Raw genomic sequence first — 16,760 nt, 5'->3', positions numbered from 1 at the left:
TCCCGTATTTTATTCTTTGAGCTATCAATATTGTGAAATATCCCTGCATTTTTTTTTTTTTTTCATGTGAAAGCTTGTGCTAGCATCATTTTCCCTGTGACAGACAGGTTATCTGTGTTATCATGTTTGTCACAGTAACTATTCTAGAACTCTATTCATATAGATTTGAATAGCACTTTAAGCACTGATAATTTTTTTCTTGCTGTTCTTCATCTTTCTCACCAGTTACCTTTTTTAGTTATCCATTGAAAAAATACTACAAGAAGTTTTCATCAGAAGACCAGGAGGAAACGAATTTAGATCTGTGCCTTCTCTGTATAAATTGAATATTAAGATGTTCAGTGATGAGTTGGAAAACTGTCAAAGTAGTAACATTATCAGCCAATGACATAGTACATAATTTTTTGAGGGGGCGGTAATGGTTTGCCTACTGAAAAGCTAAGTTGGTACAGTTATATAGACAACTTTGTAAATAGTATCAGGGTATTTGGACTTTTTAAAAATTATAGTCAGCAGCCATCAAAGGTTTTAGTGCAGGGAAAATGATCAGGTGATGATAATGTTGTTGTTCTTCTTCTTGTTTTTCTTCATTGATTTTCTTTTAAGTGGGTGTGGAGCATACATGTGTATATGCTTGTTATCGTATGTGTGTGTGTCCTCTACCTCCCAAATGCTGGGTTTGTAGATCTGCCACACCTGCCTGGCTTGTGTGTGGGCTTTAGGGATCTGAGCTGCAGTCCTCACAGTTGCATGACATGTACTTTATCTGTGGGCCATCTCCACAACCTGCAGATCTGTTTTGAAGTACTCTAGTTGTATTAGACATTAGACACATTAGAGAAAGTTACAGCTATTGGAGTTATTGTAGAAGATCAGCTGAAAAGTGGGGAGGGGGCAGCAGACAGCATGTAGAAAGTAGATAAATGTAAAGGGAATTAGAGGGAGAATACCCATCTTAATGTTGAGTTGGCTCAGTTTAGGAGCAAGGAATCATAAATGACATTATGGGATAAATGTAATGGAAGCTTTTACTGAGATAGAATCATATTTGTAAGCATATTGAATTGTTTAGAACAGATGGACAGTTGCCTAGTAGGATGTTGAAGTAAGATATCGTGTAAAAGTTGAATAGGTGTGTCTACATCTCATACTATGGGAGGGTAGTGCTGGAAATGTGGTTATAAAATCATCTGTGTACAGATGGAAGCCAAGAGAAAGATGAGTTCTTTATAGATGATGGGAAGACATAAAAAAAGAATCTCAATACCAATATTCAAAGAGACTGAAGAAGGAGCAAGAAGAATTAGTTTTACAGATCCAAGTGATTTAAGGGGAAAGTAGTCACGTCATTCACCTTTGGTTCCTCTCTGATGCTTATGCTAAGAGTCTAAATATCAACAGAATTGAAAATAATTTAATAAAAGTCAGTTAATTACCAGCTTTGGGTATAATTTCAGTGACAGCGTTAGAAACAAAAATGCCCATTGAATTGCTGGGCATGGCAAGGCTGGTGAGGAAGAGACCACCACTCATGGGCAGCATTTTCAGGGAGTTTAGGAGATAAAGATATGTGCAGTCCTGATGTGACTGGGTATGCTGGGGAAGGTTAATATGGGGGGTCGGGGGCTCCCCTTTCTAGGGGGAAGGGAAAAGGGGAAGGAGGGGAAATGGGGGAACAGCGAGGGGGTACCCATGTGATATAAAGTAAATAAACTAATATAAACTTAAAAAAAAAGAAAAAATGAAGAAAGGAATGCAGCAGTCATTGAACACAGGAAGCTAAGATTCCATTGGGAAATATTGCTTTGAGAAATATTTTTTTGGCTTTCAATAGTGAAGGGGAATGGTTTGGAGTGCCTAAGCTGGGATCATTTTGAGGGACAATCTTGTCTTGGAAGGTCAGGGCCTCTTGCTTGTTGGCAGGAAGGGATGAATAAAGACCTGACAGGAAGGCAAGTAGAGTGTTTTGTTTCCTGTAAGGACTCAGTGGCTCCCAGTAAGGGGGAAAAAAAAAAGTTTTTTTGCTGAGCTCTTTGAAAGAAAGTTGCAGTTGACACTCAGCACCTTACCTTTCTCCTACAAATCAGGCTCATAGTTCACTTTTTCCTTCCAGTCTTGAATCTGGTATGTCTGCATAGCTCTCAATTGCTTTGGCTTCCTGAGAGTGCTCCAGGGTGACTTCTTCCTTCCTTCCTTCCTTCCTTCCTTCCTTCCTTCCTTCCTTCCTTCCTTCCTTCCTTCCTTCCTTCCTTCCTTCCTCCCTCCCTCCCTCCCTCCCTCCCTCCCTCCCTTCCTTCCTCCCTTCCTCCCTTCCTCTCTTCCTAATTTATTTTATGGTATTGCATTTCCAACCAGAAACTATGGCCTGTGACCAGGTAGAGAAGAAAGCCTTCTTTGTCTTTGGAGAGGGATTTTTTTTTTTTTTTTTTTTTTTTTACTTAGTAGCCTACCTGGCTTTGTGTCACCTAATTGAGTAGGTGTATTTTTTTAAATATCTTTAAATAATGATTTAAAAATATGGAGTTTGAATTAATGCAAACTTGTAATTTTCTCTTTTAACCAGATTGAATTTTTACCAGAGATTTATAATGTGGAAAACTATAGACTGTGTTTGAAAATTACATAATTCTCAAAGCAGTAATTTGTTATGATGACTACTATTTTATTGTCTGCCTTTTTTCTAATCAGTGTGATTTATTTTCAAGCTTGTTCAGTGGGTGGCACACCTCATTCCAGGAAGTGGTTCTTTGCTGTGCAAGCAATATGTGGATTTTATCAGGTAATAGTTATTAGTGAAAGCCATTCCTACTCTAAAGAATTTCATGAATCTGTTAATGCTGCCTTTTGATTTGTTGGTTTGGTAATAACTATTAGGAAATGTCTGTGATGACTTCACCACTTACCACCATCTTCTGTTAGTTTTGTAGTTCTGATTGGCAAGAGATACATTTTGATGCTGAAAAAGATAAAATTGAAGAAGTTCTTCAAGCAAATATAGAAGACTACCAGAATTCTGTTGAGTGTTTTGAAGAAGATGACAGTAATAGCAGGGAATCCTTATCCTTGGCTGAGTATGCTTCTGTGTCTTTTCTGCCTTTCAGATATTTAATATTAGCTAGTTGTTTAGAGACAGGAGGGAAAGGATTAAATATTTTAGCAATTATAGTAGGGGAATTTTCATCAACTTTAATATTTAATATTTAAGTTTTGGAAGACACTTTGATCTGATTGATGCCTGAAAATGTTGTTTAGGTTTATACAACTGTTTGCATTAGTATATGCTTTTCCAGAAGCTAAATTCTGCCTGATAGTGTGTTAGCTTTACTAGGGGAGTTACTCAATGCTAGCAGTCAACACTCAGGTCGAAGCACATTGGGCTTTTGCACTCTGAGGCTGAAATGTGGGATTTTTTTTTTTTTTTGTTGTTGTTGTTCAATTTATATGCCTCTTCAACATTTCTGATACTTTTTTTATAATCCATAGAGTTTCTGAGGAGTGTCAGTGTGGCTGACTTCACTTGTAAGCCTCTTGAATCTTGTTAGAATGTGAGAACAATCCAGGCACTGAGTTAGGATAATCTTTTTCTTTCTAAGAAAGTCCGTTTCTGACTCATTGTAAATTCCTTTCACTTTAGTCTTCATCATGTAGAAGGAAATTATTTTGTTTTTTTTTTTTTTAGTATTCATATGATATACCTATACATTGTATAGGCTTTAAGAATTCCTTCTTCCTGATTTCACATTGAACTAATCACCACGTTAATGTAAAAAGCAGTATAGAAGAGAGGAAGAGCTGTGGAATGACTAGTTAGGAAAGTTCTCTTTATGAGTTATATGGGGCAAAGCCAGGGACATAGCTTGTCCCTTTGTTTCTCATTCATCAATTGTGGAAGTTCTTTTAGATTCGTTCTAAGATGCCTTCATTGAGCCTTGAAAGTATGTTGTCAATTCATATTTTATCACTGTGAAAAAATGGTAAGGTAGTTTTGCTGTGAGGCCTTATTTCCACAAGAGGGAGCCTGAAAACTACAGTTTAGCTTAGGATGCTTTAAGGTTTTTGTTTTAGACACTATCACCTTATGAGAAAGGATTTAAATACTTTTATTTTGTATAAGAAATTATTTTGAGATCAAATTTCACCATATAAATAAAATTTATAGTTTTTTAGGAATCCAAGCAAAATGTCAGATTGTCAGTGAAGACTTTTAACTAATGCAGAGAAAAGCAGTATTAAAACCCACTGCTGGCTGGCTGGCTTTGAAGATTAGAAAAGTGTTTGGTCTGTTATTTATATTGGAAATATAAATACAACTCAGGGGCTTTGTTTCCGTTATTATTGGTTCTGTTTGTTTTGGTTGTGGGTAAGAGTTTGCACTTGCAGGTAAATTCTTGCTTTAACCCATAAGAACTATGTGATTTTAGGACTCTTATTTAAAGGAGAAATGCTAATTTTAATGCTGCATGAGTTTGTCAGCAGAGTCAAATAAGGTCATGTGACTAGCATATGTGACTGGTGCACAGATCATTATTGCCTATTACGATTTTATATATATAGTATGCATATTTATATGCATACTTATGTAGGGCATTTTTCTCTAACCATATTCTTTTATTGTAGCCTATATGAAGAATCAGCAGAAAATTTGCATCAGTTATCAGACAAGCTTCCTGCTCCTGGTAATACAATAACTGTTTTTGTTCATTTTTATTTTCTACTTTTTATGAATGAGTGATTAATTCAGTATATTCTATAGAACATCAATCCTGTAAAGTCCGGAAAATGTGCTTTTTTAATCTAGCTAGTTTGGATAACACTCTTTTATGGGGAGATTACACACATATCATCAAATGGAATATTGTGCAATAGAGCAGAGCTCTTTGCTCATCATTGTTTAATAGAAACTATTTTTGTTCCTAAGATGGGAAGCATAGTTTATGAAATACTGTATATTATCCTTAAACACTTTTTTGTCCTAATGTAGTTTTTCCTTGTATTACTCAAGTAGTCATTGCTAAAATTTGGTACAGTTTGGTATTCACAGATACTTTTGCGGTTTTTTGTAATGAATGTTTTTATTATTGAATATCGTGTATTAGCCAAATGATTAATGTTTGTATTATAGGTCATGCACTGTTCTGGGAACTGAATATATAGCAGTGTGTAAAGCTAGGTAGTTATAAAGGATCTCAAAGCTTACACAGAGTAAAAGTTTTATATTCAAGGAACTGATATTTACAGCCAAATTTTACTGCACAGTCCTGTATAGAAAATAACTAAGGGTTTCTCAAGATGGCTAGATGGTTAAGGGTCCTTGTTGCTCTTGCAGAGGTCCTGACTTTAGTTCCCATCACCCACATGGCAGCTCACAACCATCTATAACTCTAGTTCCAAGAACTCTCTAATGCCATCTTCTGGCTTCTGCATGCATCAGAAATGCACATTCATGCATGTAAACACTCAGACACATAAAAAAAATTAAAAATTATACACACACATTGATTTCTTTTTGAGACAGGGTTTCTTTGTGTAGCCTTGGCTGTCCTCGACTTGCTTCATAGACCACACTGACTTTAAACTCACAGAGGTCCATCTGCTTCTGCCTCCTGAGTGCTAGGATTATAAGAGTGCACCATTGCACCCAGCTAAATATATATGTATATATTTTAAAAAGAAAATAACTGAATGTATTCAGAAACATTTTTATAACTTTTTCACCCAAGGACTAAACCTCGAGCCTTGTACATGCTAAGTAAGCTACTCTCCCAGATAACAGATTTCTTTTAATGAAAGAAATATATATATATATATAGTATGTATATTTATACATATATTTATGTGTCAATTTAAAAAATATACTAAAGTATTATGCACTTGCTCTTTTTTCAAATTAAATACCATTGATTATCAAATTTTTATTTGGTTTTCATTTCATTTTAATTTTTCTCATTTTTCAATAAGTTTATAATTTCCTGTCATTTAAATTGGTGTGAATAAGCCTTCTTTCTCAGCATCTAGTGATGCTAGTATAATTGGTCACATTGAATGTTTTTTTTTTTTTGTCTTTTAAGGGAAATGATTTATTTGAGCATTGCAATATCATACTCATTCATTCCCTTTTGGATAACAAAATTAAATGTAGGAGGATATAATGAAATTGCAGTTTTTTTTATCCTGTTGAGTACAATAGCATTGATGATCTCTAGAGCAATGCATATAATTAACTATTGCTAGAGAATTGGCAAGCAATTATGATATAGTTCATTGTTTTCTAGCATGTACTAGCTATTTCCAGATAACATGGCATGAATTCAAATGCTGAATATTTTAATTTTTGCACTCCTAAAGATGTGTATTGTTTTCAGATATTCCTTTATCTTCTAAATAAGCTTAAAATCCACTTGTTTAGAGCACTGTTTTAACCTACTTTAGATCTAACATGTTTTAAAAGTTACAGTATTTTTTTTTTCTAGGTAGAGCAATGATAGACATAATACTATTGCCTTCTGACAAAGATCCTCCTAAGTTAAAAGAGTGCTTGCCCACTGTAGGGGCCTTGAAACATCTAAAGGAATGGCATTCAGCAAAAGTTACCATAGCCGGAAATCACTGTGAAATGTAAGCTCCTTTGGTTATATGTCATTGCTCTGCTACTGGGTTTTCAATAGATTGAGCCTTTGAAAATTCTTTAATGTGAGGAGGTAAAGTTTTCTGTTGTACTGTGATTAAAGATTTGAACCTTTACTTATATTTTCCTCCTTTCATATTTCTAAGACATTCAAGGTTTTGATAGATCCTATCAGTGATGGTGTCTAATCACTATTGAGTGCTGGTTTGTTAAATTCACTGTGTACTTTTAGGCTTTCAATACCTAGTGGCACCAGGAACATGGATATGCTGAACTTGTCATGTCCCATCTGCTTCCTATGGTACATGCCAAAGTAGAAATAAGTACTCACAGTTGTGTTTATGACACATTACTACAGGTCAATTTCCAGTTTTGATTCCAAAGTCAAACTGGATTTGGTAATCTCATGATTTTATTTTTCATGTAATAAATCAAGCACTTCATAGAGTGCTGTCTAGCCAGGTGCATGGCAATAGATGCTCATAAGCTGAAGCACTGAGAACATGCATGCTCCCGCATAGGAGTGCAGGCAGAGCTGGAGTGCTAAGGGTCAGGATCGCCTGTGATCAAGTGCTGCCATGACTTTAATAAGAGCCACGGAGGACATTTAAGGTGACAGTCTGGTTTTTGAAGGTGAGAGACTGCTGCTGAGTCTGTGTGTACATCTGACATAGTTAAGCCAGCACTAACAGGAAGGTCTCTGTTCACATAGTAGGGATGACAAGTCTGAGTTTGTACAGATGTGGCTGCCTTCTTTAGACTTAATGGATAATTAAGTGCCTTAATGGATAATTAATATTAATAGAAATTGCAGTTCCCTATTTTAGGCTTTAGTTAAAATGTAGTCATTAAAAAAATAGAATTACCATCATTTAATTATCAAAATCTTTTTTTTTTTTTAAACAGAAATTGTCAGAAGATTGCAGAATACCTTTCAGCTACTGTTGTACCATTAGCGGAGTTGAGAAATGCTGTTGACTCAAGAGAACTGTGGAGGGGAGAGATCCAGATGCGGGAAAGAAAGGTAGCTGGTTCTGTAGCTTCCCTTGTGGACAGTGAAGTAGGCCTTTGAACTCTGCTTATGGGACAAGCGAAGCCAATGCCAGTGTCCCTCAGGAAGGTGTTCTAGACTGACAGCAAGCTGAGTGTTCTGCAATAATAGAAATGGCACATCTGCTCATAGCAGTGGCCCACGAGCTGCATAGTACTACTGCCAGTGACTTGTTCTACTGGTCTAAATTTTTACATCAAAATGCTTTTTATTTTAATTAGTTGTAATTTCAGTAATCATTGTAATTATGTTTTAGGTATGGGAGCAGTTACCTATAGAATTTTTAGGTGATCTCTTGTCGTATACACACCAGCTAACTATGTTTTAAAAGTTTTATTAGACCCTAGATACATCAGCCATGCGATGAAAATAGTCACTTATATTTCTCAATCAGTCCTAAATTACTGAGGTGAGGGTTAGTGGTTTTTATAAGTTATATCTATTTTGAAATGCATTCATATTAATTTATATAAGTTTTGTAGATAAGAAAATTAAAACAATTTCTTAATGCTTGCTCAATATAGTGTCATCATGAATGGGCTCTTACATTCCTGTTGGTTTTTCTTTTCTAGTTTTTCTTTTTCTTACTGGCTTAATGAAGCATCGTATAAGACAACAGGGATAATATGCCTAAGTTTATCTTTATCTAGTTTTACATAGTGGCCCACCCTAGTTTACAAAGATTCAGTTTTTGGGCAAACTGTCTCTGCAAATGGTGTTAATAGGAATAAATAAATAAATAAATAAATAAATAAATAAATAAATGAATAAAACAGCATTATGCCAAAGTGGAAGAGTTGACATTGTGATTAGAAGAGATTTCATTTTCTGAAGCCATGTGCTTAACATGTATGTAGATTATGCTAGAGTTCTTCTCATGTGATTCTTTTCTTCCTTTAGTATGAAATTAAGCACTCTTTAGTTGACGGTATGTGTTCAAACTTGATATCATTTCATATTTTTCAGCGAACAGTCATTCTAGAGAGTAAGACTATAGATGTGGTGGTGCATACCTTTAATCCTAGCACTTAGGCCAGCATGGTCTACAGAGTGAGTTCCAGGACAACCAGGGCTACAACAGAGAAACCCTGTCTTGAAATACCAAAAACCAAAAAATGTAGACTCTAGAGTTAAGATGCCTGCATCAAATCCTGACATGGTTCCAGTTTGTGTGACATCTTGGTACCACAACTTTGGTTTTCTCTAAGCTAGGGATGATGATAATAATTCATAGGGCTTATTTAACTTATATTATTTAGAGTCGAAATACTGACGCTGTAAATCCTGGCTGTCAGTATTGTCACATTTCTACTGTTAACAGAAGTATTGCCATGACTTTTGTGGTAACTGCACTTCTTATCACACATACACGTTGAAGGGAAGACATGAGAGTCACCGTACCAGGTATCTAGTGAAGAATACGGGCAACTCTGTCCGGCAGTAACTTACAGATGTAGGAAGTAGGCATTGAATGTATACTTGGTCCTGTGGCCTGCATGAAAAAGAGTTAGCATACTGTTGCTAACTAACCAGAGATCATTGAAAGCTTTTTATGAAAAATTTCTAGTTAATAGAATGCTGTGTATCTAATAGAAAGAACTACCCTTTGAGCTGAGGTATAAAAAAAAAAATCATATGTTTTATATTTATAGTAAGGTTAGTTTCTTTTCAGTATTTTCATTCTAATAAAGTATATTTTTTTCATAACAGCTATAACTGAGTTTTCTTGTTTTCTTTTCAGTTTGGATTTGAAATTAGTTTTCCTGAATTTTGTTTAAAAGGAGTTACATCTACGAATGTTAGTGCATATAATTTTAATACCTGCTTTCTTGCCAAAAAGATAACATCATCAAAGGATAAGAATATTTTGCCTAAGGTAATTGTATGTACATTTAATTTTTTAATTATTTTTTAATTTTTCTTGATATCATTCGTTTGTTGAGTTTTGTTCTATCAAATATCCTTGAATCTTGAGTAGTATGCATGATGATTTGTGTCACTTGCATAGCTCATAGAACTCTAATAATTCAATTCTGCAGTTACATTGTATGATGAACACTACATATTGGTGAGATGATGATCACTAGAGTATTTTTTTAATGAGGTGATAGTAATTATAAAGTTGGTATAAGCCTGAATTGGACTTGACCATCTGATCCTTTTAATGTCAGTGAAAAGCTAGATGTCTAGATAGGCCTGAGTTTGGAACTTGACTGTCACCTGTTATAGATTGGATACAACCTTGGATAGGTTGACAACTCATTTGTGAAATTAGATCAATACCGCATTACAAAGTTACTATGAAAATTAACTGAATTAAAGGACTAGTGTATGATGCAGAGCCGGGCATTAGGCTTAATGTGGTATTAGGCATGTTAATTCTCTTTTAATATTTTCTGTAGATTTATTCTTTAAATGCAAGCAATTATAAGATATAATAATTAGAAGAGTACAGCTAGCGTTTTTGTTGTTGTCATTGTTTTTTTTTTTTTTTATATTGAGAACCAGCACAAAAACAGGTTCTTAACATGCTTTTGCAATCCATTGAAAATATCCAATTTAAGAATGTGTAAAATGCAGAGGTCCTGAAATTACACATTGTCAAATGATGGTTAATATTTTCTGATGAAAAGGCAATAGAAAAAGAAAGTCATTTCTGCTGTGAATTTATTTCCCAATATTGTCATTGTAAGCAACTTATCATCTCTGTCTTTCCCAGGGATTTTCAGTTATTTTCTAAACCATACACTTAGAAGATTTAGTGACTTCAGCTTCTTTTTTTGGCAGTACAATGTCAAAGTATAATCATCTATCTCTTCAAATTTTTTTTTCTGTTGAGAATATTCTTTATCTCCAATCTTTTCAATGAATTAAAATAAAATTAATTAAATGTTTCTACCTTGCATTAGTTACTTTTCTGCTACTGTGATAAAACACTATGACCAAGGCAACTTATAGATGAAAGAGTTTATTTGGCCTTATTGTTCCAGAGAGTTAGCTGGTGATGCTAAGGGATAGTAGTAGGAGCAGAAAGCTGATAGCACACATATTGAACTGCAAGCATGAAGCAAAGAGAGCAGAAAATCCCAGCTCCAGTGACATACTTCCTACAACAAGCCTCCCCAAAAGCCAGCAGCTGGGGACCAAATCTTCAAATGCCCAGATTATGGGACACATCTTATTCAAACCATTACATACCTCATATACATACACATACAAGGGAAGTTGGAGAAAGACCAAGAGTATGGAAGGAGGGTTGCTCTTGATTTCTGAATACTATAATGTTTTTTCATTTGGATGTGTTTTCTTTTTTTTTTTTACTTTTTTAAAATTATTTTTATTAATTATAGTTTATTCACTTTGTATCCCCCCTGTACCTCTCTCCGTCGTCCCCTCCCAATCCCACCCTCCCTCTTCCCCACTCGTGTCCCTTTCCCAGTCCACTGAAAAGGGAGATCTTCCTCCCCTTCCCTCTGATCCTAGTCTATCAGGTCTCATCAGGAGTGGCTACATTGTCTTCTTCTGTGGCCTGGTAAGGCTGCTCCCCCTTCAGGGAGCTGATCAAAGAACAGGCCAGTCAGTTCATGTCAGAGACAGTCCCTGTCCCTATTACTATGTCAGCCACTTGGATACTGAACTGCCATAGGCTACTTCTGTGCAGGGGTTCCAGGCCATCTCCATGAGTGGTCCTTGCCTGGAGTATTAGTTTCAGAAAAGACCCCTATGACCAGATTTTTAGAATCTGTTGCTGTCCTTGTGGAGTTCCTGTCCTCTCCAGGTCTTACCATTTCCCACGTTCATAAGATTCCCTGTACTCTGCCAAAGATTGGCTATGAGTCTCAACATCTGCCTCAATACCCTGCAGGGTAGAGCCTCAGAGGCCCTCTGTGGTAGGCTCCTGTCCTGTTCCCTGTTTTCTTCCTCCTCCAATGTCCATCCTCTTTGCCTTTCTGAATGGGGATTGAGCATCTTAGCCAGAGTCCTCCTTCCTGATTAGCTTCCTTAGGTGTAAAGATTTTAGTATGTTTATCCTATATTATATGTCTAGATGGATGTGTTTTCTTAGTGCTTTCTGTGATGCTTTTAAAGCTTTAAACTAATAATCACTAATTTGTTTGCTTTCATTTAATTTACAAGATTTAAGTAGTATACAATTTTAATTTCTTTTCTAGGTTTTCCATTACTATGGTCCTGCTTTAGAATTTGTACAGATGATAAAATTATCAGATCTTCCCTCCTGTTGCATGTCAGACATCGAATTTGAGTTGTATCCTTTTGTCAGCATGTTCATTTTATTTTACATTCTCTGGGTCAGGTAGAATGTTTTGGTTCTAGCAGGTAAACATGTGTTAGATTTAAATTTGTTTTTACTCATTGTATTCACTGTTTAACGCTCATGCCATGGGGCTTCAGGGGAAGGCAGTTTCTATTTTCTTCACATGCTCTTGTCAAATCTTTTCCCCTAAGCACTCAACTTTTCTTTCATTGCTGATTACTTGCTGTGGGCAGGATTTTGGAAATAATATAGAGCTGATTGAACCTTGCTTTGTTGATGCAGCTATGAAGTTCTCGGCTTGAAAACAGGCTACATCCACACACAGTGTAACATTAATTGAAACTGTCCTTTTCACCACTCTGTCTTGATACACCCACATGTATATTTTATTGTTTCTGTGCTTTCTTTATTGTTGTTTTGCTTAGTTCTAAATTTTTAAGAATCAGTTTAAGAATCTCCTTTTAAGAATCACTTTCCTTTTTTTGGAATCCAAGATGCCTTTCCATGACTTCTGTTATTTTCTTGATAATTCTGCTAAAGAAGCATTGTTGTGTGTGTGGGTATGACTCTTGGTTCCTCTTACTTTAGTGAGAGCTACACTTCTTTCTCAATTTCAAAGTCAGATTTCTAAAAGATCTCGTGTGAAAACCCACTTGTACCAGAAGAAGGCAAAAAAGCACACGTGAAGCTATTTCTGTGATTTTGTGGTACATTTAGATATTAGATCATGCCCTAAGATAATCAAGTATTTTTTCCTGGCCATGGTTTTAAGAAGGTTTTATAATTTATTCTCAGCCACTACCCCATGCTTCAAGCACTAAGCTTGAAGCAGAAGGCTTCCTCCAGTTTGGCTCTTTGTTGCTTATGAGGCTCAGAGAAGGCTGTTAGGGATATGTTGGGAAAACAGGACTTTATGCCTGCCTTGCTCAGATACTGCTGTTGTTGTATGTTGATTGATATAGGAACACTAGTTGGATGATACATCTCTCTGTATTTTAAGTAACTGTAAAAGCCATCATATATATAAGTACTCAAAAGCTTTTTGGGGTTGACTCACTTGTTTTAGGTCAGAGAACAGTTAACAGGAGTCACTTGTCTCCTTCCCACATGTGGGTAAAGCGGGCAGGCGCCTTTGCTCCCTGAGCCACATCACCAGCCCAGAGCAGACTCTCATATTATGTAATTGCTGGTTTGGAATAGAGCACTAACATAGTACTCTTCAATTTTTTAATGCAGAGATTTTTACTCATTTCTTTTTTTATAGTTTATAGTAATGATATTCAGAACTAATAATTAAGAAAATAATGTGTGAAGGGCAAGAATAATTGGTAATTCTTAAACTTAATGAGTGATTTTCCTTGAGTTGTGGGAGAGTGAACTAATGAAGCTTGTTTCTCCGAGCTGAGCTATTTCCTGGTTACTTGGCTCACACTCTTTAACTGTTAGTACAGAGGGGTGACCAGAAGCTGCCAGAGGCGGAGTTCCACGCTGCTGTTGGAGCAGATCTCTTCTTTGGGTGGCAAGGTATAGAAAACTTTGTTGACTGTTTTCCTAATACTTAACATTTATTAAGGACATGTTAAAAAAGTATATAAAGCTCTTGTTAACAATTTTTTTTTTTAGTATACGATAGAAAGTATTCATGTTAAGATATTAGCAGTAATTCATATTAAGATATTGCTCAAGTATTTTTTTAAAATATACCATTCTTTTTTATTTATTATTTATACAGCATTCTGCCTGCATATATGCCTGCAAACCAGAAGAGGGTACCAGATCTCATTGTAGATGGTTATGAGCCACCATGTGGTTGCTGGGGATTGAACTCAGGACCTTCAGAAGAGCAGCCAGTGACCTTAACCTCTGAGCCATCTCTCTAGCCCCATTGCTCAAGTATTTTGTAGACAAAGTGACATTCGATTTTATAAGAGACTTTCAGGAGTAAATGAGCAATGATTTTAAAAGTTATTTTAATTTTAGAATTCATCAATCTCCTGTTCAGTAATATCTCATTTCAGCTCTAGGAGGCCATTTGTATTCCTGTGCTATCTTTTCACAATAGGGCAGGAGGTGGAAGTGAGAAGACTTAAAACTTCATTGGATGGTTATTTTTTGTATTAAAAAAATTCTTCTGTATTCCAGTAGAGATTTTTAACTATTTTAATAGTTACATATATATATCATATGATAAATTTTATGTTTTTCTACTGTTTAAAAACTGAGACATATAGAAACCTACTAAAATCCTGTGTCTATAGTCATGAACCATTTTTAAGAAAAACAAAAAACAAACAAACAAACAAACAAAAAAAACAAAGCCAGTCATGGTGGCACATGCCTTTAATCCCAGCACTCAGGGAGGCAGAAGCAGGTAGATCTTTGTGAGTTTGAGGCCTGCCTAATTACAAAATGAGTCCAGGACAGCCAAAGCTACACATAGAAACCCTGTCTTGAAAAACCAAAAAGGAAGAGGAGGAAGAGGAAAAGAAGAAGAAGAGGAAGAAAAATACATAAGTATTTCTTTGTGGAAATTTTGCCAACTATTGCATTTCTATAGAAATCATTTTTAATGCACAAAATACTTATTGGCTGAATTTATGTAACATTTTCTTATCCCTGCTGTACCAGTCTATTAACAAGTGCTTCTGAGAGGAGATAATGATTACTATAATTTTAGCAGTTTCCCCATGGTGCTATATTAGACCTTGGTTGTTATTCCCTTAGAAAACTGATGCTTTAGAGTAAATGTGATTTTGGTTTTAAGATGATATGATACTTATATGATACCTTAAAATTTTGGATTCCAGTCCCATTTTCCTACATGTTTAGTAGTTTTGAATAGTGTGTCAAAGTATTTTGGAAGAGCTGGCCTTTGATGATATCAAGTTAAAGTCACTATGATTTGCTTAATGCAAATGTGAAATAGCTCTTAGTCTACCTAGTTATTAAAAGAAATTTTTATTCCAGAAATGAACAAAGTTGTTTAGTGTTTTATGTGTAGCCATTGCTCCTAGGCCCATGACTGTAAAGCATCTGTGTTATGCACAGGTAAGGGTGTGTAAGTGAGGCTCCTGTTATGCACAGGTAAGGGTGTGTAAGCTCCTCTCTGTAATGCAGCAGAGGGAGATGCATATAGCAGACGCTATCCTAGTCAGGGTTACTGTTGCTGGGCTCAAACACCATGACCAAAAGCAAACTGGGGAGGAAAGGGTTTATTTGGCTCAAAGTTCCTGATCATGGTCCATCACTGGAGGAAGTAGGACAGGAACTAAACAGGGCAGGAGCCTGGAGGTAGGAGATGATGCAGAGGTCACGAAAGGATGTTGCTTACTGGCTTGCTCCCATGGCTTGCTCAGCCTGCTTTCTTATAGAACCCAAGACCCCCAGTCTAGGGATGGCACCACCCCCACTGGGCTGGATCCTCCCATACTGATCACTAATGGAGAAAATGCTTTACAGTTGGAGGCATCTTCTCAGTTGAGGTTCCCCCAGCCCTGATGAATCTAGGTTTTGTCAAGTTGATATAAAACTAGCCAGTACAGGTGTCCTGTGACTTACACAACATATCTCTGAATTTGAAGCTTTATTAAAATTTATATTGGGTCATAACTTTATATTTTTAAATAAGGAATTGAATAGCTGATTCTATCTTGAATTCTATCTTGAAGTTCTTTTTTTTTTTTTTTCTTTTTATTTATTTATTTATTTATTTATTTTTTATCAGTTACATTTTATTAACTCTGTATCCCAGCCATGTCCCGATCCCTCATTCCCTCCCAGTCCCTCCCTCCCTCCCTCATCTCCATCGTGCCCCTTTCCAAGTCCACTGATAGGGGGGACCTCCTCCCCATTCATCTGATCCTGTTTTATCAGGTATCTTCAGGACTGGCTGCAAAGCCCTCCTCTGTGGCCTAACAGGACTGCTCCTCCCTTCGGGGGTGGGGAGACCAAAGAGCCAGTCATTGAGTTCCTGTTAGAAATAGTCCCTGTTCCCCTCACTTTGGGAAACCAATTGGTTACTGAGCAAGCCTATAGCTAACATCAAACTCAATGGAGAGAAACTTAAAGCAATCCCACTGAAATCAGGGACAAGACAAGGCTGTCCATTGTCCCCATATCTCTTCAACATAGTACTCGAAGTCCTAGCCAGAGCAATAAGACAACTAAAGGAGATCAAGGGGATACAAATCAGAAAGGAAGAGGTCAAAGTGTCACTATTTGCAGATGATATGATAGTATACATGAGCGACCCCAAAAATTCAACCAGAGAACTCCTTCAGCTGATAAACACTTTCAGCAAAGTGGCAGGATACAAAATCAACTCAAAAAAATCAGAAGCCCTCCTATATATCTTGAAGTTCTTGCTATCTGTGCACCTTGTTTTTAATTTTACTAAAAAGCTTTTGTTTAGTATATAAGAAATGGATTTCACTGTGACGTTTTCATAATGTGTGTTCTTAAACTTTGTTGTTTTTGGACCCTTGTTTGTTTTGTTGCTGTTGTTGTTTATCTAAAAAAATTGGTCTGAATGTGTGTCAGATGCTTGTTCAGATGTTGGAGACAGCAGGTAGGCAAGACCTTTGTGCTTAAGTTCTATTAATCTATACAATCATTAGGGAAAGTCTTTATTATCCCTCATCTCACTGTCTTTCTCTTTGATTAGCACCAAAGTGTGCACAAACATTTGCAGCAAAGCCTATTTTCATGCACTACATGAGGATATTAAGGAGTCTGATAGCACTACTCCATGGTTAGGAAACACTGCTTTTAAGGAGAATTGGTAACGTTTTAAGTCTGATTTCATTAGT

At 36.1% G+C, this 16,760-nt stretch overlaps 1 protein-coding gene across 2 annotated transcripts in view; it reads left to right on the top strand.

Moving 5' to 3' along the window:
- Positions 1-16,760, top strand: part of Mtbp (MDM2 binding protein) — a 66,545-nt gene that overhangs the window by 2,806 nt on the left and 46,979 nt on the right. The window contains exons 3-10 of one of the 2 annotated variants that reach the window (XM_021650063.2): positions 2,706-2,779; positions 2,920-3,071; positions 4,618-4,676; positions 6,471-6,615; positions 7,532-7,649; positions 9,418-9,552; positions 11,849-11,943; positions 13,404-13,476. In XM_021650063.2, the coding sequence (XP_021505738.1) occupies positions 2,706-2,779; positions 2,920-3,071; positions 4,618-4,676; positions 6,471-6,615; positions 7,532-7,649; positions 9,418-9,552; positions 11,849-11,943; positions 13,404-13,476 (851 nt within the window). The remainder of the gene's footprint in view (positions 1-2,705; positions 2,780-2,919; positions 3,072-4,617; positions 4,677-6,470; positions 6,616-7,531; positions 7,650-9,417; positions 9,553-11,848; positions 11,944-13,403; positions 13,477-16,760) is intronic. The other variant, XM_060389408.1, reaches the window with a different exon arrangement.

The sequence above is a fragment of the Meriones unguiculatus genome, chromosome 8 (assembly GCF_030254825.1).
Source record: "Meriones unguiculatus strain TT.TT164.6M chromosome 8, Bangor_MerUng_6.1, whole genome shotgun sequence".
Lineage (NCBI taxonomy): Eukaryota > Metazoa > Chordata > Mammalia > Rodentia > Muridae > Meriones > Meriones unguiculatus.
Note: the sequence above shows the minus strand (reverse complement) of the source record. Positions and strands in the feature narration are given on the sequence as shown.